The sequence below is a fragment of the Oncorhynchus clarkii genome, chromosome 12 (genome assembly GCF_045791955.1).
Source record: "Oncorhynchus clarkii lewisi isolate Uvic-CL-2024 chromosome 12, UVic_Ocla_1.0, whole genome shotgun sequence".
Classification (NCBI taxonomy): domain Eukaryota; kingdom Metazoa; phylum Chordata; class Actinopteri; order Salmoniformes; family Salmonidae; genus Oncorhynchus; species Oncorhynchus clarkii.
In genome coordinates, this window is record NC_092158.1 from 85,399,158 (window position 1) to 85,423,081 (window position 23,924).

General features: G+C 41.4%; 1 protein-coding gene across 1 annotated transcript in view; it reads left to right on the plus strand.

The window, feature by feature from the left end:
- The first annotated feature begins 8,494 nt into the window (after positions 1-8,494).
- Positions 8,495-23,924, plus strand: part of LOC139421552 (uncharacterized) — a 112,116-nt gene continuing 96,686 nt past the window's right edge. Inside the window, exons 1-2 of the mRNA XM_071172570.1 lie at positions 8,495-8,607; positions 8,721-9,021. Of these exons, the coding sequence (XP_071028671.1) occupies positions 8,565-8,607; positions 8,721-9,021 (344 nt within the window). The 5' untranslated portion in view covers positions 8,495-8,564. The remainder of the gene's footprint in view (positions 8,608-8,720; positions 9,022-23,924) is intronic.

The window sequence follows — 23,924 nt, forward strand, 5'->3', positions numbered from 1 at the left end:
GGAACAATTCTAATGATGTATCAAATAATAACACAATGATACACCTGTTAAATACATGGTGCTAGTGTTGTTGATGCACCAACAGGGGGCACTCTCTCTCCATATGATTAAAATAAATACCAGTACTGGTGAAGGCTGCAATTTAAATATATTACAAGAAAAAAGTATAATATGGATGTTGATTCAAAATACTTTAATTTGTCAAAACGAAAGAAGTGTCTTAAATATGTATCATCCACCACAACTATTAAATAATGCGTTAAATGTAGTGTTTCATATTTACCCCACCCTCCCATTCAAAAAGGTAACATAAAGAGGGTCTCTGGGTTTACAGATTGCAAAGGTTGTGTCCAGTATTAGTGTATTGTGTAACATGATGTCCTATGAGTGTTATCTGATGAAGATCATCAAAGGTTAGGGATTCATTTTATCTATATTTCTGCTTTTTGTGACCCCTCTCTTTCGCTGGAAAATGGCTGTGTGTGTTTTTGTGACTTGACTATGACCTAACATAATCATATGTGGTGCTTTCGCTGTAAATCATTTTTGAAATCGGACACCATGGGTAGATTAACAAGACGTTTATCTTTAATTTGCTGTATTGGACTTGTTAATGTGTGAAAGTTACATATTTACAAAAAATATTTTTGAATTTATATTAATAATAATATAGTCATATTTTGATTCCAAAACATCCGGTGATTTTCCCAGAAATACTCATAATAAACATTGATAAAAGATGCAAGTGTTATTCACAGAATTAAAGATAGACTGATCCTCTATGCAACCGCTGTGCCAGATTTCAAAAAAACTTTACGGAAAAAGCATTATCTTTGAACAGCGCTCAGTACCTGCTAATAAACAATTAGTCAATTCCCGCCATCTTGGAGTCAACATTAGTTAGAAAAAACACTCGAAATATTCACTTACCTTTGATAATCTTCATCAGAAGGCACTCCCAGGAATCCCAGTTCGACAATAAATTACTGATTTTTTTCCATAAAGTTCCATAAAGCCCATCATTAAGCCACCTGTTGTTAGCGTGTTCAGTCCAGTAATCAATCTTCATGGAGGCGCGACCATTTCCTCCATGACAAAAACTTCCGTTACAGGTCGTAGAAACAAGTCAAAACATGTCTGCAATCAATCGTGATGTTTTTAACATATGACATCAATAAGGTTCCAACCGGAGAATTTCATTGTCTGGAAAAAAAGCCCTGGAGCGAGAGGATACTCTCTCGGGAGCGCGCTTCATGAGACTGAGGCGCTCTGCCAGACCCCTCGCCAAAAGGGGTCTCGTGAGCCCCTCCTTTACATTATAATCTTACAACTAGGATGTGAATATGGTGACATCTAGTGGAAGCCCTGGGAAGTGCATGCACATCTATAACTATCAGGGATTTAAATCGGCTCTGTTTTGAAATTCGACTTCTCACTTCCTGTTTGGATTTCTTCTCAGGTTCTTGCTTGCCATATGAGTTCTGTTATACTCACAGACATCATTCAAACAGTTTTAGAAACTTCAGTGTTTTCTATCCAATACTAATAATAATATGCATATATTAGCATGTGGGACAGAGTAGGAGGCGGATCAGTTTGGACACGCAAAAAGGGACATATGCTGCCACTTAACCTAACAGGTTAATAAATAAATGATTTAAGACAATTGATGTATGGATGACTCATAGTGAAGACTGGGTTCGTGCAGATAACCAACAATTTACGACGTTTGGAATGAGACTAATGTGAGGTAAAGAAGAATTCATTAATCAGAAGACTCTTGATCAGATATGAAAATATCTGAAATGTTATATTAGGAAAATTATAACTTTGTAATCTGAATATTTTCCTTGGTCCCCCGACTTCCTAGTTAACCTTTTTGGGATAGGGGGCAGCATTTGCACCTTTGGATGAATAGCGTGCCCAGAGTGAACTGCCTCCTACTCTGTCCCAGATGCTAATATATGCATATTATTATTAGTATTGGATAGAAAACTCTGAAGTTTCTAAAACTGTTTGAATGATGTCTGTGAGTATAACAGAACTCATATGGCAGGTGAAAACCTGAGAAAAATCCAACCAGGAAGTGGGAAATCTGAGGTTTTTCGTTTTTCAAGTCAGCCCCCATTGAAGATACAGGGTGGTATTGGTTATGTTTCACTTCCCAAGGCTTCCACTAGATGTCAGCAGTATTTAGAGGGGCTCATAAGGGGCTCATAAGGGCTCTTTGAGTGAGTGGTCTGGCACAGCCTCGATCTGGCGCTCTCACGTGAAAGTTAGCTAACGTTCCACTTCATTTGTACAGACAAAGAAATTGTCCGGTTGGAACATTAATGAAGTGTTATGTTAAAAACATCCTAAAGATTTATTCCATACTTAGTTTGGCATGTTTCTACGGGCTGTAACGGAACTTTTTGAACTTTTCTTCCGACGTCCGGCGCGACCTGAACGCGCTTTTGAATTTGTTTACCAAAAGCCCTAACAAAAGAAGATATTTGAACATAACTGATGGACATTAATGAACAAATCAAATACATTTGTGGTGGAACTTGGATTACTGGGAGTGTATTCTGGTGAAGATCAAAGGTAAGTGAATATTTAAAATGCTATTTCTGAGTAATTTTGACTACCCAATATGGCGGGTATCTTTTTGGCTGCTTTGTTGTCTAAAGGCTGTACTCAGATTATTGCATGGTTTGCTTTCTCCGTAAAGTTTTTTTTAAATCTGACACAGCGGTTGCATTAAGGAGAAGTTTATCTAAAGTTCCATGTAAAATAGTCGTATCTTTATCAATGTTTACTTTGAGTATTTCTGTAAATTGATGTGGCTCTCTGCAATATCACCACATGTTTTAGAACTACTGAACATAACGCGCCAGTGTAAACTCAGATTTTTTGAATATAAATATGAACTCTATCAAACAAAACATACATGTATTGTGTACCACGAAGACCTATGAGTGTCATCTGATGAAGATCATCAAAGGTTAGTGATTAATTTTATCTCTATTTCTGCTTTTTGTGACTTCTCTCTTTGGCTGGAAAAAATGGCTGTGTTTTTCTGTGGCTTGGTGGTGACCTAACATAATCGTTTGTGGTGCTTTAATTGTAAATCCCTTTTGAAATCAGACACTGTGGCTGAATTAACGAGAATTGTATCGTTAAAATGGTGTAAAATACCTGTATGTTTGAGGAATTTTAATTATGAGATTTTTGTTGTTTTGAATTTGGCGCCCTGCACTTTCACTGGCTGTTGCGGGGGGGCCCCACTACCCCAGTCCTAGACAGGTTAATGATTGTAAAGACATGACAAGTGTCTTCAGAAAGTATTCAGACCACTTGACTTTTTCTCACATTTTGTTGCGTTACAGCCTTATTCTAAAATGCATAAAATAAAATAGAATCCTCAGCAATCTACACACAATACCAAATAATGACGAAGCAAAAACAGGTTTAGACATTTTACTAATATATTAAAACAAAATAACAGAAATAACTCATATAAATAGACATTCAGACCCTTTGCTACGAGATTCTAAATTTATCTCAGGTTATCCTGTTTCCATTAATCATCCGTGCAATGTTTCTAAGACTTGATTGGAGTCCATCTGTGATTCATTCAATTGATTTGACATGATTTGGAAAGGCACAGTTGACAGTACATGTCAGAGCAAAAATCAAGTGATGAGGTCATAAGAATTGTCCGTAGAGCTCCGAGACAGGGTTGTGTCGAGGCACAGATCTGGGGAAGGGTACCAAAAAATGCATGCAAAATTGAAGGTCCCCAAGAACACAGTGGCCTCCATCAAGACTCTCCTAGAGCTGGTCGCCCGTCCAAACTGAGCAATCAGGGGAGAAGGGCCTTGATCAGGGAGGTAACCAAGATACCCAATGGTCACTCTGACAGAGCTCTAGAGTTCCTCTGTAGAGATAGGAGAACCTTCCAGAAGGACAACCATCTCTGCAGCACTCCACCAATCAGGCCTTTATGATTGAGCGGCCAGACAGAAGCCACTCCTCAGTAAAAGGCACATGACAGCCTGCATGGAGTTTGCCAAAAGACACCTAAAGACCCTCAGACTATGATAAACAAGATTCTCTGGTCTGATGAAACCAAGATGGAACTCTTTGGCCTGAATGCCATGCATCAAGTCTAGAGGAAACCTGGCACCATCCTTTTGGTGAAGCATGGAGGTGGCAGCATCATGCTGTGAGGGTGTTTTTCAGCGGCAGAGACTGGGAGACCAGTCAGGATCGAGGCAAAGATGAACGGAGCAAAGTTTTGAGAGATGCTTGATGAAAACCTGCTCCAGAGTGCTCATGACCTCAGACTGGGGTGTCGGTTCAACTTCCAAAAGGACAACGACCCTAAGCACACAGCCAATACAATGCAGGAGTGGCTTCGGGACAAGTCTCTGAATGTCCTTGGGTGGCCCAGCCAGAGCCTGGACTTGATCCCGATCGAACAATGTCCAGCAATGCTCCCCGACCAACCTGACAGAGCTTGAGGATCAGCAGAGATGAATGTGAGAAACTCCCCAAATACAGATGTGCCAAGCTTGTAGCGTCATACCCAAGAAGACTCAAGACTGTAATTGTTGCCAAAGGTGCTTGAAACAAAGTACTGCGTAAAGGGTCTGTATACTTATGGAAATGATATTTGCAAACATTTCTAAAAATCTGTTTTTACTTTGGCATTATGGGGTATTGTGTGTAGATTGATGAGTAAAATAAAACAAATTAATCATTTTTAGAATAAGGCTGCAACATAACAAAATGTGGAAAAAAGTAAGGGGTCTGAATACTTTCCGAAGGCACTGTATATGTCCTCTCCCTCTCCAAATTCCACCTAGCCCCTCTTCTACCTAGCCCCTCTTCCTTTCTCTCCCTCCTCCATATATAAAACCTCTCTGAGAGTCCTAGTACATCCCTCTGAGTCCTGGAGAGTAGAGAAGGGCAGCTCCCACCAGTTCAGCTTCAACACAAACCATGTTCCCTGCATCTCTACTGCTGCTGGCAGCTGTCTTGTGTGAGTCTCTTCCTCAACAGTATAAACAAAAAGGAACATTAACAGCTTCAATATACATATTTCCATGTTCACAGTGATACTAATGAATGGTTTTCATGTTTTCTTCTCCAAACAGGTGTTCATTCTGATGTTCTAACTCAGCCAGGTTCTATGGTTGTTAAGCCAGTGTCACTCACCCTCTCCTGTAGGATTTCAATAACAAGATATTGTCTTCACTGGATTCGACAGCCTGAAGGAAAATCATTGGAATGGATGGGATACAAATGCAGTAGTGGGGGCACTGAAACCAAAGACTTAGTAAAGAGCAAAACCAGCTTCACAGTTAACACCTCCAGCAATACAGTGTTTCTACAAGGGAAGAACTTTCAGACTGAAGACACAGCTGTTTATTAATATGCCCGAGACTCAGTGATACAAAACATTACCAGTTTTCTACTGAAAGTTGACTAGCAACAACAACTAGAACCTAAAAGACACCCACCATGAGCGCCCACTAAATTTGCCCAAGAAGAGGGACACAAAAGAAAACCCATACCAAAATTAAAGATAGGAACAACATCTTTCAAGACAACTAGAGCACTGGCCAAGCCACTCATAAATATCACCTGGGCCAGCACAGGTTAAACACCTTCCCACTAATGAGATGGGAAACCAGCACAGGTATAACACATACTGACTAACAAGGTGACATGAATTGGTGCACCCTATGTGCTAACGTGCTAAACTCCTACCTCAAAACATAAATTGAGAAACCACAACCTGAAACAGGCCCTACCTATCTATCATTACATATCACAGAATAAAATCACATACAGATAACAGAATACCGTCTCTATTATATAGCTTAATAAAATTGTTATTCCCCAAAATTAATACTGAGGGATTCAGATGGTCTCATTCTGATATACTTTGATGACACAGAAACACGTTGTAGAAATACTCAACTGTCATATGTTATAAGTCATTTTAAGTTGTTCCTGGGTCAATGTTGTTAAATTCCATTACAGAGCATCTCAAGATGACCTCATACCAGGTAAAATGTAGGGATATATCAAAGCCTCCTGTGATTGTCCCTTACAGTGAAGAGGAAGGAGCTCATGCAAATCTCTCCAGTCCTCCATCTTGATTAATGTCTGTGTTGGAGGCTGTTTCTGCAGAGGACTGTCTCAACTACCTTTAGAGGACTTAACAAATCACCATGTTTCCTACCACAGGAGTTTTCTTACTGACAGTCCATTGTCGTGTCTTTGGCTATGCCGGATTAAGTGATATGACATGCTATTCTATAAAATCCTTTCTCTGTAATTAATATTACCTGATTGAGCTAATCATGTAAATGTAATTAACTAGATAGTCGGGGCACAACAAAATAATATTTATAGAGCTGTTATCTTTCGAATAAACTCTTAAAGACCTAGTAATATTTTACATCAATAGCAGTCAATATTAATCGTCACCTTATTTCAGTCTCATCTGAAAGTTGTAAATTCTTGGTTATCTTCAAGAATCCTGGCTAACAAGTTGAATCAGCAATACAAAATTGGGTTTAATTATTTATTTACTAAATACCTAACTAATCACACAGAATTACATATACACAGAATTAATCATACCTTGATTACAAATTATGTCATAAAGGAAAACGTCCCTAGCGGACGGAACAGATATGACAGCTGGTTATACAAAGAAAGGGGGTTGGGTTTGAGTGAAAGAGCGGGAAGACTTGAGGAACAAAGGGAGAAGCTATGTCTCTATCGGGCCGTAGGCAGCTACTCTATCGTAAATACAGAATCTTACGCATTCTAAATTACTGCCCATTTGGAAAAGGAAAATGCAATAACTATTTACTCTGAGCTGCGCTTCGGTAGGTTGGTGGTAGATGGAAGGCCGTGTTGCCCAACAGTCCTTTGTTCTTTGAAGATTTTTCCTTGGTGGTGAACGGGAAATGTTGCAGTGTCGTTGTTGTGTGGTAGATGGGAGACTCTGTCCGTCCTTTCCTAGCCCACGTTTACAGCTGCTGTTGCTAACTCAACGGCTAGGAGGTCTCACTTCTTTAGTGAGTAAGAGTTCAAGGTTTATACCATTCACAACCAAAGCTCACGCTAAGGTTGGCTTAGTTCTGTAGTTGAAATGTTAGTCCTTTTCAACGTATGGACCGTCGTTCTATCGTCCTCGGAAGAGGAGGTAATATTTTCATTAAGGGCTTATATAGTGGAGGGAGAAGGGTGTGTTTCATAGTTTATAACCCACGTCTCTTCACAGGGGTGGGCCACTGATTGAGCAGAGCCCTATCCTTATGAAAACCCAAATCTCTCATTTGGAAGCTAAAATTACATTGAATCTTTTCACAAAAAAATTGTATAATTAATCAATTGAATTGCACAACAATTCCATGTGAATCAAATAACTATAATGTGTAGACTTTCCCAGATACAGTTTATGTGGTCCTGTCATCCGTCATAATGTCTCAGATGACAACCGAACTGGCATCATATTCATTAAGTACCAATGCATATTTTCAACTGGTTCTATTACCGAAATATAGTTCCTTTCCCTCCACTTGTTTGATGTTCCCAGACTCTCTATGTTTAACAAAGGCTATTCAAGAGTCCCTCTGTAGAGTCAAGTGAGAGGGAAGGGAGAAAGGTATTTATGGGGGGGGTCATAAACCTTACCCACAGGCCAACGTCATGACACTATCTAACAGGTGAGGATAATAACAATGTTTATCAAAGTAATGTCAATCAGGTTTTATTTACTTCAACATGATCTCTACTTTCTATTTCCACAGGTGTTCATGGTCAGACAATGACTGAGTCTGGACCAATGGTTAAAAAAACCTGGAGAATCCCACAAACTGACCTGTACAGCCTCTGGGTTCACATTCAGTAGATACCATACGGCTTGGATGGAATTTGGACTTGTTGCCTTTATACACACTGGTGGTTCGAGTCCATTCTATTCTCAGTCAGTCCAGGGTAGATTCACCATCTCTAGAGATGACTCCAGCAGTAAGCTGTACCTACAGATGAACAGCCTGAAGAGTGAGGACACAGCAGTGTATTACTGGGCCCAGTATATTGAGAGAGAGTGGTGAGAGAGCTGTTCAAAAAAAGACTTCCCCATTCAGCACAAGCAGCATCAATACCCTCAGATTGTTGTTTAATGACAATGTTCACAAGCACATCCATGGAAATACGTTTTAAAGGCCGGCATACTGAACAATGATTTAACAATGATCAAAATGTCAATCCATTTTTTCAACATATTAGGATTACCAACAATGCAATAAACTATCCATGTCATTTGTGTCCCATAATTGAGACCTTTTCTAACCCCCACCATTTTTCACTAACATTGGCAGTTATTTTCTCCCTGTTTCACTATCTCATGCAAATATCACTTGTCACTAGTCTTCTCTCACTCTCTCCACCTCTATATAAACAGTCTCTCATTGTGTGTTCCACGGAACATCCCTCTGAGTCCTGGAGAGTAGAGAAGAGCATCTTCCACCAGTTCATCTTCAACACAAACCATGTTCCCTGAAACTCTGCTGCTGCTACTGGCAGCTGCCTCCTGTGAGTCTTTGAATCTGGGGGAAATAATACATTAATGAAAACGTAATTAGACTGATGTGATTTGACACTATTTGGAGCTTGTAATTATCTCTTCCTTACTTCTCTTCCCACAGGTGTACACTGTGAAGAACTCACTCAGCCAGCCTCTATGACTGTCCAGCCAGGTCAACCACTGACCATCTCCTGTAAGGTCTCATATTCTGTTACTAGCTATTGGACAGCTTGGATCCGACAACCTGCAGGGAAAGGACTGGAGTGGATTGGGCAAATATGTACTGGAAACACAATCTACAAGGATTCACTGAAAAACAAGTTCAGCCTCACTTTAGACTCCTCTAACAAGATAGTGACTTTAACAGGACAGAACCTGCAGACTGAAGACACAGCTGTGTATTATTGTGCCCGAGACTCACAGTGATACAAACCAGGGACAGACATGCACAAACACTCACTCATTCCTTAAACAGTTGGAGTTACATGTATCAATCAGGAGGTGTGATATTTAAAAAAAACAAGTATTTATTTATTTCACCTTTATTTAACCAGGTAGAACAGTTCTCATTTACAACTGCGACTTGGCCAAGATAAAGCAAAGCAGTGTGACACAAACAACAACACAGATATTACACTTCTTAACAAGTAAAATCCCACCCATGGAATGATTAATTTAGTTTATACTACATGGTTATCTTTGAAAGAGTGTTAGAGATAATATCTATGCTCAATATACAGTATAGCTCCAACCTTCTCCATAATATAATATATAATCACAAGCTCCAACCTCACAAGTTACAAACTGTGGACCCTCTAATTAAGATGACATGATAAGAGCTCCAGTATGCCGGCCTCTACAGTATAACCCCTCTCCCCTTTCCCCTCCATCAATGAAAACCAACCCTCTGGTCCAATGCTAATTTCACCTATCCCCTCTCTTCCTTTCACCTCCTCTACCTCTCCCTATAAAACAACTCTGTATTAGTATGTCCCTCTGAGTCCTGGAGAGTAGAGAAGAGCAAAACCCACCAGTTCACCTTCAACACAAACCATGTTCCCTCCATCTCTATTGCTGTAGCTAGCCTCCAATACTGACCAGCCAGGTCAACTACTGACCAGCTCATGTAAGGTTTCATACGCTGTTACTAGCTCTAGTACAAATTGGATTTGCCAGCCTGTAGGGAAAACACTGGAGTAGATTGGATGTACTGTATCAATAATGAAGCATAACTTATAAATATGAACAAGTTCAGCATCACTGGTGCCACTTCCAGCAACACATTGTTTTTAAAAGGACAGACTCTGCAGACTGAGGACACAGCTGTGTATTATTGTGCTCGCCTCCACAGTGATACAAACCACCAAAATTCCCCCACCCCTTAAACAGTAGGAGTTTTATGTATCTCCCAGGAGGGGGCAATATTAACCTTCTTAACTTCTTATGGCTGGGGGGCAGTATTGAGTAGCTTGGATGAATAAGTTGCCCAAAGTAAATGGCCTGCTCCTCCGTCTCAGTTGCTAATATATGCATATTATTATTAGTATTGGATAGAAAACTCAAAAGTTTCTAAAACTGTTTGAATGATGTCTGTGACTATAACACAACTCATGTGTCAAGCAGAATCCTGAGGAGAAATCAAAACAGGAAGTGAGAAATCTGAGCGTTGTATGTATTCACTGCAGTCCCCAATGAAATCTACTTGAGATATTAATGATGTTGCACTGCCTAGGGGTTCCACTAGATGTCACCCATCTATAGAAATTTGAATGAGACCTCTGCTGTGTTGTGGGAGTGAATGAGAGCAGAATCATTCCTGTGTCTGGCAGTCAGACATTTTCTGATCACACGCATTTTTCATGGCATCCACTTGCGTTCCATTGCTCATGAAGACACAAAAGAATACTCCTGTTGGGACTTTATTGAAGCTATATGTTAAAAACATCCTAATGATTGATTCTGTACTTAGTTTGAAACGTTTCTTCGACCTGTAATATAACTTTTTGAAGTTTGTCCGACGTAACGCTGGCCAGAATGAGCGTTTGAATATGTATACCAAACGGGCTAACAAAAGAAGGTATTTGGACATAAATAACGGACATTATCGAACAAAACAAACATTTATTGTGGACCTGGGATTCCTGGAGTGCTTTCTGATGTAGATCATCAAAGGTAAGGGAATATTTATCATGGTCTTTTCTTGTCAATTACTTCCGGCGCCGACAGAGATGGCCACCTCACGTTCCTAGAAAACTATGCAGTATTTTGTTTTTTACGTGTTATTTCTTACATTGGTACCCCAGGTAATCTTAGGTTTCATTACATACAGTCGGGAAAAACTACTGAATATAATAGCAACGTCAACTCACCATCATTACGACCAGGAATATGACTTTCGCGAAGCGGATCCTGTGTTCTGCCTTCCACCCAGGACAACGGAACGGATCCCAGCCGGCGACCCAAAACAACGACGTCCTAAAAGAGGCAAAAGAAGCGGTCTTCTGGTCAAGCTCCGGAGACGGGCACATCGAGCACCACTCCCTAGCATACTACTCGCCAATGCCCAGTCTCTTGACAACAAGGTTGATGAAATCCGAGCAAGAGTAGCATTCCAGAGAGACATCAGAGACTGTAACGTTCTTTGGTTCACAGAAACATGGCTCACTCGAGAGACGCTAACGGAGTCGGTGCAGCCAGCTGGTTTCATCACGCATCGCGCCGACAGAAACAACCATCTTTCTGGTAAGAAGAGGGGCGGGGGGATATGCCTTATGATTAACGAGACGTGGTGTGATCATAACAACATACAGGAACTCAAGTCCTTCTGTTCACCTGACTTAGAATTCCTCACAATCAAATGTCGACCGCATTATCTACCAAGGGTATTCTCTTCGATTATAATTACAGCCGTATATATTCCCCCCCCAAGCAGACACATCGATGGCCCTGAACGAACTTTATTTGACTCTTTGCAAACTGGAAACCACATATCCTGAGGCTGCATTCATTGTAGCTGGGGATTTTAACAAGGCTAATCTGAAAACAAGACTCCCTAAATTGTATCAGCATATCGATTGCGCAACCAGGGCTGGTAAAACCCTGGATCATTGTTATTCTAACTTCCGCAACGCATATAAGGCCCTCCCCCGCCCTCCTTTCGGAAAAGCTGACCACGACTCCATTTTGTTGCTCCCTGCCTACAGACAGAAACTAAAACAAGAAGCTCCCGCGCTCAGGTCTGTTCAACGCTGGTCCGACCAATCTGATTCCACGCTTCAAGACTGCTTCGATCACGTGGATTGGGATATGTTCCACATTGCATCCAACAACAACATTGACGAATATGCTGATTCGGTGACCGAGTTCATTAGAAAGTGCATTGACGATGTCGTTCCCATAGCAGCGATTAAAACATTCCCAAACCAGAAACCGTGGATTGATAGCAGCATTCGTGTGAAACTGAAAGCGCGAACCACTGCTTTTAACCAGGGCAAGGTGACCGGAAAAATGACCGAATACAAACAGTGTAGCTATTCCCTCCGCAAGGCAATCAAACAAGCTAAGCGTCAGTATAGAGACAAAGTAGAGTCGCAATTCAACGGCTCAGACACAAGAGGTATGTGGCAGGGTCTACAGTCAATCACGGATTACAAAAAGAAAACCAGCCCCGTCACGGACCAGGATTTCTTGCTCCCAGATAGACTAAATAACTTTTTTGCCCGCTTTGAGGACAATACAGTGCCACTGACACGGCCCGCAACCAAAACCTGCGAACTCTCCTTCACTGCAGCCGACGTGAGTAAAACATTTAAACGTGTTAACCCTCGCAAGGCTGCAGGCCCAGACGGCATCCCCAGCCGTGTCCACAGAGCATGCGCAGACCAGCTGGCTGGTGTGTTTACGGACATATTCAATCAATCCTTATCCCAGTCTGCTGTTCCCACATGCTTCAAGAGGGCCACCATTGTCCCTGTTCCCAAGAAAGCTAAGGTAACTGAGCTAAACGACTACTGCCCCGTAGCACTCACTTCCGTCATCATGAAGTGCTTTGAGAGACTAGTCAAGGACCATATAACCTCCACCCTACCTGACAGCCTAGACCTACTCCAATTTGCTTACCGCCCAAATAGGTCCACAGACGACGCAATTGCAAACACACACTGCACACTGCCCTAACCCATCTGGACAAGAGAAATACCTACGTGAGAATAATGTTAATTGACTACAGCTCAGCATTTAACACCATAGTACCCTCCAAACTCGTCATCAAGCACGAGACCCTGGGTCTCGACCCCGCCCTGTGCCACTGGGTACTGGATTTCCTGACGGCCCACCCCTAGGTGGTGAGGGTAGGTAACAACATCTCCACCCCGCTGATCCTCAACACCGGGGCCCCACAAGGGTGCATTCTGAGCCCTCTCCTGTACTCCCTGTTCACCCACGACTGCGTGGCCACGCACGCCTCCAACTCAATCATCAAGTTTGCGGACGGGACTACAGTGGTAGGCTTGATTAACACCAACGACGAGACGGCCTACAGGGAGGAGGTGAGGGCCCTCGGAGTGTGGTGTCAGGAAAATAACCTCACACTCAACGTCAACAAAACAAAGGAGGTGATTGTGGACTTCATGAAACAGCAGAGGGAGCACGCCCCTATCCACATCGATGGGACAGTAGTGGAGAGGGTAGTAAGTTTTAAGTTCCTCGGTGTACACATCACGGACAAACTGAATTGGTCCACCCACACAGACAGCGTCGTGAAGAAGGCGCAGCAGCGCCTCTTCAACCTCAGGAGGCTGAAGAAATTTGGCTTGTCACCAAAAGCATAAACTTCTGCAGATGCACAATCGAGAACATCCTGTCGGGCTGTATCCTGTCGGGCCTGGTACGGAAACTGCTCCGCCCGCAACCGTAAGGCTCTCCAGAGGGTAGTGAGGTCTGCACAACGCATCACTGGGGCAAACTACATGCCGTGTAGTGGAACGACATTTATTGGATATTTAAAACTTTTTTAACAAATCAAAAACGGAAAAATTGGGCGTGCAAAATTATTCAGCCCCCTTAAGTTAATACTTTGTAGCGCCACCTTTTTCTGCGATTACAGCTGTAAGTCGCTTGGGGTATGTCTCTAGCAGTTTTGCACATCGAGAGACTGACATTTTTTCCCATTCCTCCTTGCAAAACAGCTCGAGCTCAGTGAGGTTGGATGGAGAGCATTTGTGAACAGCAGTTTTCAGTTCTTTCCACAGATTCTCGATTGGATTCAGGTCTGGACTTTGACTTGGCCATTCTAACACCTGGATATGTTTATTTTTGAACCATTCCATTGTAGATTTTGCTTTATGTTTTGGATCATTGTCTTGTTGGAAGACAAATCTCTGTCCCAGTCTCAGGTCTTTTGCAGACTCCATCAGGTTTTCTTCCAGAATGGTCCTGTATTTGGCTCCATCCATCTTCCCATCAATTTTAACCATCTTCCCTGTCCCTGCTGAAGAAAAGCAGGGCCAAACCATGATGCTGCCACCACCATGTTTGACAGTGGGTATGGTGTGTTCAGGGTGATGAGCTGTGTTGCTTTTACGCCAAACATAACGTTTTGCATTGTTGCCAAAAAGTTCAATTTTGGTTTAATCTGACCAGAGCACCTTCTTCCACATGTTCGGTGTGTCTCCCAGGTGGCTTGTGGCAAACTTTAAACAACACTTTTTATGGATATCTTTAAGAAATGGCTTTCGTCTCCCACCTCAGCTGGAGATCTCTGCAGTTCATCCAGAGTGATCATTGGCCTCTTGGCTGCATCTCTGATCAGTCTTCTCCTTGTATGAGCTGAAAGTTTAGAGGGACGGCCAGGTCTTGGTAGATTTGCAGTGGTCTGATACTCCTTCCATTTCAATATTATCGCTTGCACAGTGCTCCTTGGGATGTTTAAAGCTTGGGAAATCTTTTTGTATCCAAATCCGGCTTTAAACTTCTTCACAACAGTATCTCGGACCTGCCTGGTGTGTTCCTTGTTCTTCATGATGCTCTCTGCGCTTTTAACGGACCTCTGAGACTATCACAGTGCAGGTGCATTTATACGGAGACTTGATTACACACAGGTGGATTGTATTTATCATCATTAGTCATTTAGGTCAACATTGGATCATTCAGAGATCCTCACTGAACTTCTGGAGAGAGTTTGCTGCACTGAAAGTAAAGGGGCTGAATAATTTTGCACGCCCAATTTTTCAGTTTTTGATTTGTTAAAAATGTTTGAAATATCCAATAAATGTCGTTCCACTTCATGATTGTGTCCCACTTGTTGTTGATTCTTCACAAAAAAATACAGTTTTATATCTTTATGTTTGAAGCCTGAAATGTGGCAAAAGGTTGCAAAGTTCAAGGGGGCCAAATACTTTCGCAAGGCACTGTATATGCTGTACTCGATACCATCTACTGCATCTTGCCTATACCGTTCTGTACCATCACTCATTCATATATCTTTATGTACATATTCTTTATCCCTTTACACTTGTATAAAGGTATAAAGTAGTAATTTTGGATTGTTAGATTAGATTACTCGTTGGCTATTACTGCATTGTCGGAACTAGAAGCACAAGCATTTCGCTACACTCGCATTAACATCTGCTAACCATGTGTATGTGACAAATACATTTGATTTGATTTGATTTATGTTGATGTCAACATGGCGGCTATTGTGACTAATTTTTCTGAGCGCCGTCTCAGATTATTGCATGGCTGGCTTATTCCGTAAAGTTTTTTTGAAATCAGACACAGAGGTTGCATTTAAAGAACTTATGAACGAGAATAGTGTGTTTTTTTACTATTAAATTGTGGCATTGTAACGGCTTTCTTCTGGTGAAGGAGAGGAAGACCAAAGCACAGCGTGGTAAGTGTCCATAATGCTTTTAATAAAGACAAATGAACACCCAAACAAAAACAGTAAACGATAACGTGAAATCTACAAAAACCGAAACGACAAACACACACACGGAAACAAACACCCACAAACCAAAAGTGAAACCCAGGCTACCTAAGTATGATTCTCAATCAGAGACAACTAACGACATCTGCCTCTGATTGAGAACCATACTAGGCCGAAACAGAAACCAAACATAGAAAAACAAACACAGACTGCCCACCCCAACTCACGTCCTGACCATACTAAATAAAGACAAAACAAAGGAAATAAAGGTCAGAACGTGACAGGCATGGGTTGTTCAATGACAGACTTGTATTTGTTTAAAATCACTTGATGGTTTCATTTCAGAGAGACAAATAATCATTATTTTATGCAAAATTCTATATATCCGTATAAATCTGTTGTCACGCCCTGGTCGAGGTATTTTGTGTTTATCTTCATTTATTTGGTCAGGCCAGGGTGTGGCATGGGTTTTTGTATGTGGTGTGTTTTGTCCTGGGGTTTTGTTAGGTATTGGGTTTGTGGCTTAGTAGGGTTCTCTAGCTTAGTCTATGGCTGTCTAGAGTGGTTCTCAATCAGAGCCAGGTGTTTATCGTTGTCTCTGATTGGGAACCATATTTAGGCAGCCATATTCTTTGAGTGTTTCGTGGGTGATTGTCCTTAGTGTCCTTGTTCCTGTCTTTGTTAGTTTACACAAGTATAGGCTGTTTCGGTTTTCGTTTCGTTCGTTACGTTTATTGTTTTTGTAGTGTTTGTATCGATTCGTGTTTTACGTTAGTTTAAATAAACATGGATCGCAATCTACACGCTGCATTTTGGTCCAATCCTTGTTCCACCTCTTCGTCAGAGGAGGAGATAGAAGAAAGCTGTGACATCTGTGTTAGCTGCATGTGTGACATAACTCCATCAGTCCTATTTACAGTGTAATTTACAAAATTATACCTTTTTAAACATTGTATTAAAATAATGTTTTTTTTAATCAATTACTATATTTGAGTTTAACCACAATGTTGTTGTATTATTTGTTATCTCTTTTCAGCTGTATTTAACTGAAATTGCAAACAACTTTCTAAGGCTTGTTTAAAAAATCCAAAATCCAGTGTAACCAGCTCAGTGGTAGTCCAGACCCAGCACAAGCCAGTGTAACTGACTCTCCCGGTCTGTTCACCACTGGCTCAGAGGAGGTGAGTGACTGCCCCTGGACAGCTGAAAAACAGACAGAGAGTTTAGATGTCTATCACCCACCAGCCAATTAGCACAGCTCCTCTCCTGTTTCCTACACTGGAAAGATATAACTCACCTGAGATGAGAGCCAGGAGGAACATACATTATAGAACTCTTATTGTGGGATGGATCTAAAATTCTGTAAAAGTAGAAGCACAGACTGGGAGTGGTCGTCGTGACTGAGGGAGATGGTCTGTGGAGGGCAGTTATATCAGACTATTGAAATGGGAGGAGACCTTGGATCTATGTGAATAGAAACACATTTGCGTCTCTATGGTGTTAAATGTTTCTCACCGTAGATCTAGTGGTCTAAAATACTACGTATATTGGTACTGTTGAGAAAAGTTTTGGTGAAGACTCAAGGTGTTCATGTAATAGTGACAAAGCCCCTTATTGTGCCGGTGTATCAATAAGAAGTTTTGGGGCCTTGAAACGCGCTATATACTGTGCATTCGGAAAGTATTCAGACCCCTTGACTTTTTCCACAATTTGTTACGTTACAGCCTTATTCTAAAATGTATTAAATTATTGTTTTCACTCAACAATCTATATACAGTACCCCATAATGACAAAGCAAAAACAGATATTTATCAAATTTAAAAACATAAATACCTTCCTTCATTATCTCCCCTCCCTGTCCTTTATTCTGCTCGATGAATTTCAGATTTTACATATAGGATGTTCAGACTAGTTGTGTTTTATAGTTTCTACAATGCTGAACAACACAAAAACAAGAACATTTCCCTATGTGGAACAATACAAGTTCTATTGAATTAGATATATCTCTTACTGCTAAACCCTCTTGTGAATCTATGGGGAGTTCCCATAAGGACCTATAATTGATCCATTACTGTTTTTAGTTTTAGTATATTTCTGTTTGCTGATCACATTAAAACTTCTTATGGCTGCAGGGGCAGTATTGAGTAGCTTGGATGAAAGGTGCCCAGAGGTGCCCAGAGTAAACTGCCTGCTCCTCAGTCCCAGTTGCTAATATATGCATATGATTAGATTTGGATAGGAAACACTCTGAAGTTTCTAAAACTGTTTGGATGATTTCTGTGAGTATAACAGAACTCATATGGCAGTCAAAAACCTGAGAAGAACTCCAAACAGGAAGTGGGAAATCTGAGGTTGGTCCATTTTCAACCCAGCCCCTATTGAATACACAGTGGGATATTGGTAATGTTGCACTTCCTAAGGCTTCCACTAGATGTCAACCGTCTTTAGAAACTTGTTTGAGGATTCTACTGTGAAGTGGGACCAAATGAGAAGGGAATGAGTAAGGTCTGCCATGAGCTGACCATGCTCTGACCATGCGCGTTCACATGAGAGGGATCTCTGTTCCATCACACTTCTGAAGACAATGGAATTATCCGGTTGGAACATTATTGACGTTTTATGTTAAAAACATCCTAAAGATTGATTCCATACATCGTTTGACATGTTTCTACAGACAGGAATGGAACTTTTTGACATTTCATCTGCAACTAGGGAACGCGTTTCATGACTTTTGGATTTGTTTACCAATCGTGCTAACAAAAGTAGCTCTTTGGACATAAATGATGGACATTATCGAACTAAATTAAACATTAAATGTGGAACTGGGATTCCTGGGAGTGCATTCTGATGAAGATCATCGAAGGTAAGTTAATATTTATAATGCTATTTATGACTTCTGTTGACTACCCGATATGGCGGATATCTTTTTGGCTGCTTTGTTGTTTGAAAACTGTACTCAGATTATTGCATGGTTTGCTTTTTGCGTAAAGTTATTTTGAAATCTGACACAGCGGTTGCATTAAGGAAAAGTGTATCTATATTTCCATGTCTAACAATTGTATTTTCATCGACATTTATAATGAGTATTTCTGTAAAATGATGTTGCTCTCTGCAATATCACCGGATGTTTTTGAAACAAGTGAACGTAATGCGCCAATGTATACTGAGATTTTTTTATATAAATATGCACTCGAACAAAACATGTATGTATTGTGTAACATGAAGTCCTATGAGTGTCATCTGATGAAGATCAACAAAGGTTAGTGATTAATTTTATCTCTATTTGTGCTTTTTGTGACTCCTCTCTTTGGCTGGAAAAATGGCTGAATTTTTCTGTGATTTGGTGGTGACCTAACATAATCGTTTGTGGTGCTTTCGCTGTAAAGCCTGTTTGAAAACGGACACTTTGGTGGGATTAACAACAAGATTACCTTTAAAATGGTATAAGATACATGTATGTTTGAGGAATTTTAATTATGAGATTTCTGTTGTTTGAATATGGCGCTCTGCACTTTCACTGGCTGTTGTCATATCGATCCCGGTAACGGGATTGCAGCCCTAAGAAGTTTAATTTAATTCTGTCCGATAAAAATACTCAAAATGTAATTGCTAATATGAACTAAATTCTGTAAAATTGACTTTGAGTTCATGTAATTTATGTGCTTTTCACTGTTGTAATGTATGTGGATTATTTTGTGGGGATAATACTGATATCAGTGTTTTTTCCATTACTTTTGAGTCCTTCTGCTCTCTCATAAAGGATGTGTCTGAACAACAGTGTCACGCCCTGACCTTAGAGAGCCTTTTTATTCTCTATTTGGTTAGGTCGGGGTGTGACTTGGGTGGGCAAATCTGTTTCTATTTATTTGTTGGCCTAGTATGGTTCCCAATCAGAGGCAGGGTTTTATCGTTGTCTCTGATTAGGGATCATACTTAGGCAGCCCTTTTTCCCACCTTCAGTTGTGGGATCTTGATTTTGTTAGTTGCTGTATAGCCTGCAGAACTTTGCGTTCATTTATATTTTTATTTTTTTTTGGTGTTCATCAAAATAAAGAAAGATGTACACTTACAACGCTGCACCTTGGTCTCATTCAATGACGGACGCAACAGAAAATCCCACCACAAACGGACCAAGCAGCGTGGTCAGGAGGAGAGGACACAACGGAAACCCGAGAGGCAGCCCCCAAAAACATTTTTTTGGGGGGGTAGATGATGTGGGCGTCGGTGCTGAGGGGTTAGTCCGAGACAGAGGAGGAATTCTTGGACCGTTTGCAGGAGGAGTGGTTGGCAGTGGAGAGGGACGAAAGAGTTTGAAGAGGTTGGAGTCTGGAGCAAGACAGTTGCTTTGAGGAGCGTGTGACCCTTCAGGCACCTTGCTTTGCGGTTACACGTACTGTGTCTCCGGTACGCATCCACAGCCTGGTGCCATCTGTTCCAGCTCCACACATTTGCCGTGCTAGAGTTGGCTTTCGCCAGGACGGATTGTGTCGGCTCAGCGCTCCTGGTCTCCGGTGCGTCTCTTCGGCCCAGGATATCCTGCGCCGGCTCTGCGCACTGTGTCTCCGATGTGCCTTCACAGCCCAGTGCGTCCTGTGCCAGCTCCCCGCAGTTGCCGGGCTAGGGTGAGCATCCAGCCAGGACGGTTTGTGCCTGCTCTGCGCTCCAGACCTCAGGTGCGTCTCCACGGCCCAGTATATCCTGTGCCAGCTCCACACACCCAGTCTCCTGTGCGTCTACCAAGCCTGGTAAGCCCTGTGCCAGCTCCACACACCAGGCCTCCAGTCCGTCTCCCCAGCCCGGTGCGTCCTGTGCCAGCTCTACGCACCCGGCCTCCAGTGATGATCCATGGCCTAAGCCTCCAGTGGTGATCCATGGTACAAAGCCTCCAGTGATGATCCATGGTACAAAGCCTCCAGTGATGATCCATGGAACAAAGCCTCCAGTGATGATCCATGGCACGAAGTCTCCAGTGATGATGATTTGCCCGGAGCCTCCAGTGATGAACCATGGCCCGAAGCCTCCAGTGATGATCCATGGCACGAAGTCTCCAGTGATGATGATTTGCCCGGAGCCTCCAGTGATGAACCATGGCCCGACGCCTCCAGTGATGATCCATGGCCCGGAGCCTGCAGTGATGATCCGCGGTCCGGAGCCTCCACCGAGATGAGATGCCCACCCGGACCCTCCCCTTATAGGTTCAAGTTTGCGGCCGGAGTCCGCACCTTTGGGGGGGGGGGGGTACTGTATACTACGTATACTGGTACTGTTGAGAAAAGTTTTGGTGTAGACTCAAGGTGTACATGTAATAGTGACATAGCCACTTATTGTGCCAGTGTATCAAATATAAGTTTTATTTTATGGAGCAGTTCTTTGATTGATATTATTATATTACATTAAATCAATGACGGCCATATGTGGCAATAGTGTTTGATTCACATGGGTATTCAGTTTTTGTAAAGGTTGGGGTGCTAAGCTGACACATGGAATTGTTTTAAGACCTTCATACTATGGATCATTTAGCTATTTGATTTGGAATTCTAGGACCCCTTTAGGTATTAAAATCAACAACTTGGAGTCCACCTGTGGTAAATTCAATTGATCGTACATGATTTGGAAAGAGTGTGCAAAGCTGTCATCAAGGCAAAGGGTGGTTATTTGAAGAATATGAAATATAAAATATATTTAGATTTGTTTAACACTTTTCTGGTTTCTACACGATTCAATGTGTTATTTCACAGCTTTGGTGCCTTCACTATTATGTAGAAAATAGTAAAAATAAAGAAAAATCCTTGAATGAGTAGGTGTTCTAAAAACTTTTGACCGGTAGTGTATGTTGCACAGGAGGTTGGTGGCACCTTAATTGGGGAGGACAGGCTCATGGTAACGGCTGGAGCGGAATTAGTGGAATGGCATCAAGTACATCAAACACATGGTTTGCATGTGTTTGATGCCATTCCATTCGATCCGTTACAGCCAATTATTATGAGCCATCCTCCCCTCAGCAGACTCCACTGGTATGTTGTAATCATTTGATCATAGTATGTTTGATATTTAGATTTACATTCAGACTCAGATCGCCCCCTCCTGGTATATACTTCTAACTTCAACTGTACAAGGAAGGATTGAGTTTTAGTACAGGCCCAGTTCTGGTTTGTATTACTGTGGAGGCGATCACAATAATACACAGCTGTGTCTTCAAGAATAAACTAAAGTTTAAAAAGATATTACGAGGGTAGGGGGCAGCATTGGGAATTTTCGATGAAAAGCGTGTTCACATTAACTGCCTGCTACTCAGCCATAAAAGCTAGAATATATAATTATTATATTTGGTTAGAAAACACTCTGACGTTTCTAAAACTGTTTGAATGATGTCTGTGAGTCTAACAGAACTCATATGGCAGGCAATAACCTGAGAAAAAAATCAAACCAGGAAGTGGGAAATCTGAGGTTTGTAGTTTTTCAACTCTTGGCCTATCGAATACACAGTGTCTATAGGGTCAAATTGCACTTCCTAAGGCTTCCACTAGATGTCAACAGTCTTTAGAACCTTGTTTGATGCTTCTACTGTGAAGTGAGGGCTAATGAGAGGGGAATGAGGCAGAGGTCTGCCAGAGAGCCATGAGCTCAGTCTCGCACGTTCACGTGAGAGCGAGCTCTGTTCCATTGCAATTCTACAGACACAGGAATTCTCCGGTTGGAACGTTATTGAAGATTTATGTTAAAAACATCCGAAAGATTGATTCTATACTTCGTTTGACATGTTTCTATAGACTGTGTTATAACTTTTTGGACTTCTCGTCCGCTGGACCTGCACACGCGTAGTGAGTTTCGATTGTGTACCGAACGCCGAACAACAAGGAGGAATTTGGACATAAATGATGGACATTATCGAACAAAACTAACATTTATTGTGGAACAGGGGTTTCCTGGGAGTGCATTCTGATGAAGTTCATTAAAGGTAAGTGAATATTTATAATGCTGTTTCTGACTTCTGTTGACTCCAACATGGCGGATATCTCTTTGGGTGGATTTGGCGTCTGAGCGCCGTACTCAGATTATTGCATGGTTTGCTTTTTCCGTAAATAAGTCTGACACAGCGGTTGCATTAACCTGTTAGATCTCTAGGGGCGCTATTTCATTTTTGGATAAAAAACGTTCCCGTTTTAAGCGCGATATTTTGTCACGAAAAGATGCTCGACTATGCATATTCTTGACAGTTTTGGAAAGAAAACACTCTGAAGTTTCAGAATCTGCAAAGATTTTGTCTGTAAGTGCCCCAGAACTCATTCTACAGGCGAAACCAAGATGATGCATCAACCAGGAATTAGCAGAATTTCTGAAGCTCTGTTTTCCATTGTCTCCTTATATGGCTGTGATTGCGCAAGGAATGAGCCTACACTTTCTGTCGTTCGCCCAAGGTCTTAGCAGCATTGTGACGTATTTGTAGGCATATCATTGGAAGATTGACCATAAGAGACTACATTTTCCAAGTGTCCGCCTGGTGTCCTGCGTGGAATTCGGTGCGCAATTGCCAGCTGCTCGTACTTTTCCATTTGATATAGGGGAGAAACCATGTGTCCAAGAACGATGTATCAATGAAGAGATATGTGAAAAACACCTTGATGATTGATTCTAAACAACGTTTGCCATGTTTTCAGTCGATATTATGGAGTTAATTTGGAAAAAAGTTCGCGTTTTGAGGACTGAATTTTCGGATTTTTTTTGGTAGCCAAATGTGATGTATAAAACGGAGCTATTTCTAATACACAAATAATCTTTTTGGAAAAACTGAGCATCTGCTATCTAACTGAGAGTATCCTCATTGAAAACATCAGAAGTTCTTCAAAGGTAAATTATTTTATTTGAAGGCTTTTATGTTTTTGTTGAAATGTTGCGTGCTGGATGCTAACGCTAATGCTAACGCTAAATGCTAACGCTAAATGCTAACGCTAAATGCTAACGCTAAATGCTAACGCTAGCTACTTTTACACAAATTATTGTTTTCCTATGGTTGAGAAGCATATTTTGAAAATCTGAGATGACAGTGTTGTTTACAAAAGGCTAAGCTTGAGAGATGGCATATTTATTTCATTTCATTTGCGATTTTCATGAATAGTTAACGTTGTGGTATGCTAATGAGCTTGCTGATAGATTTACACAATCCTGGATACAGGGGTTTTTTCATAGCTAAACGTGACGCAGAAAACGGAGCGATTTGTCCTAAACAAATAATCTTTCAGGAAAAACTGAACATTTGCTATCTGAGAGTCTCCTCATTGAAAACATCTGAAGTTCTTCAAAGGTAAATGATTTTTTTGAATGCTTTTCTGTTTTTTTGTGTAAATGTTGCCAGCTGAATGCTAATGCTAAATGCTACGTTAGCCATCAATACTGTTACAC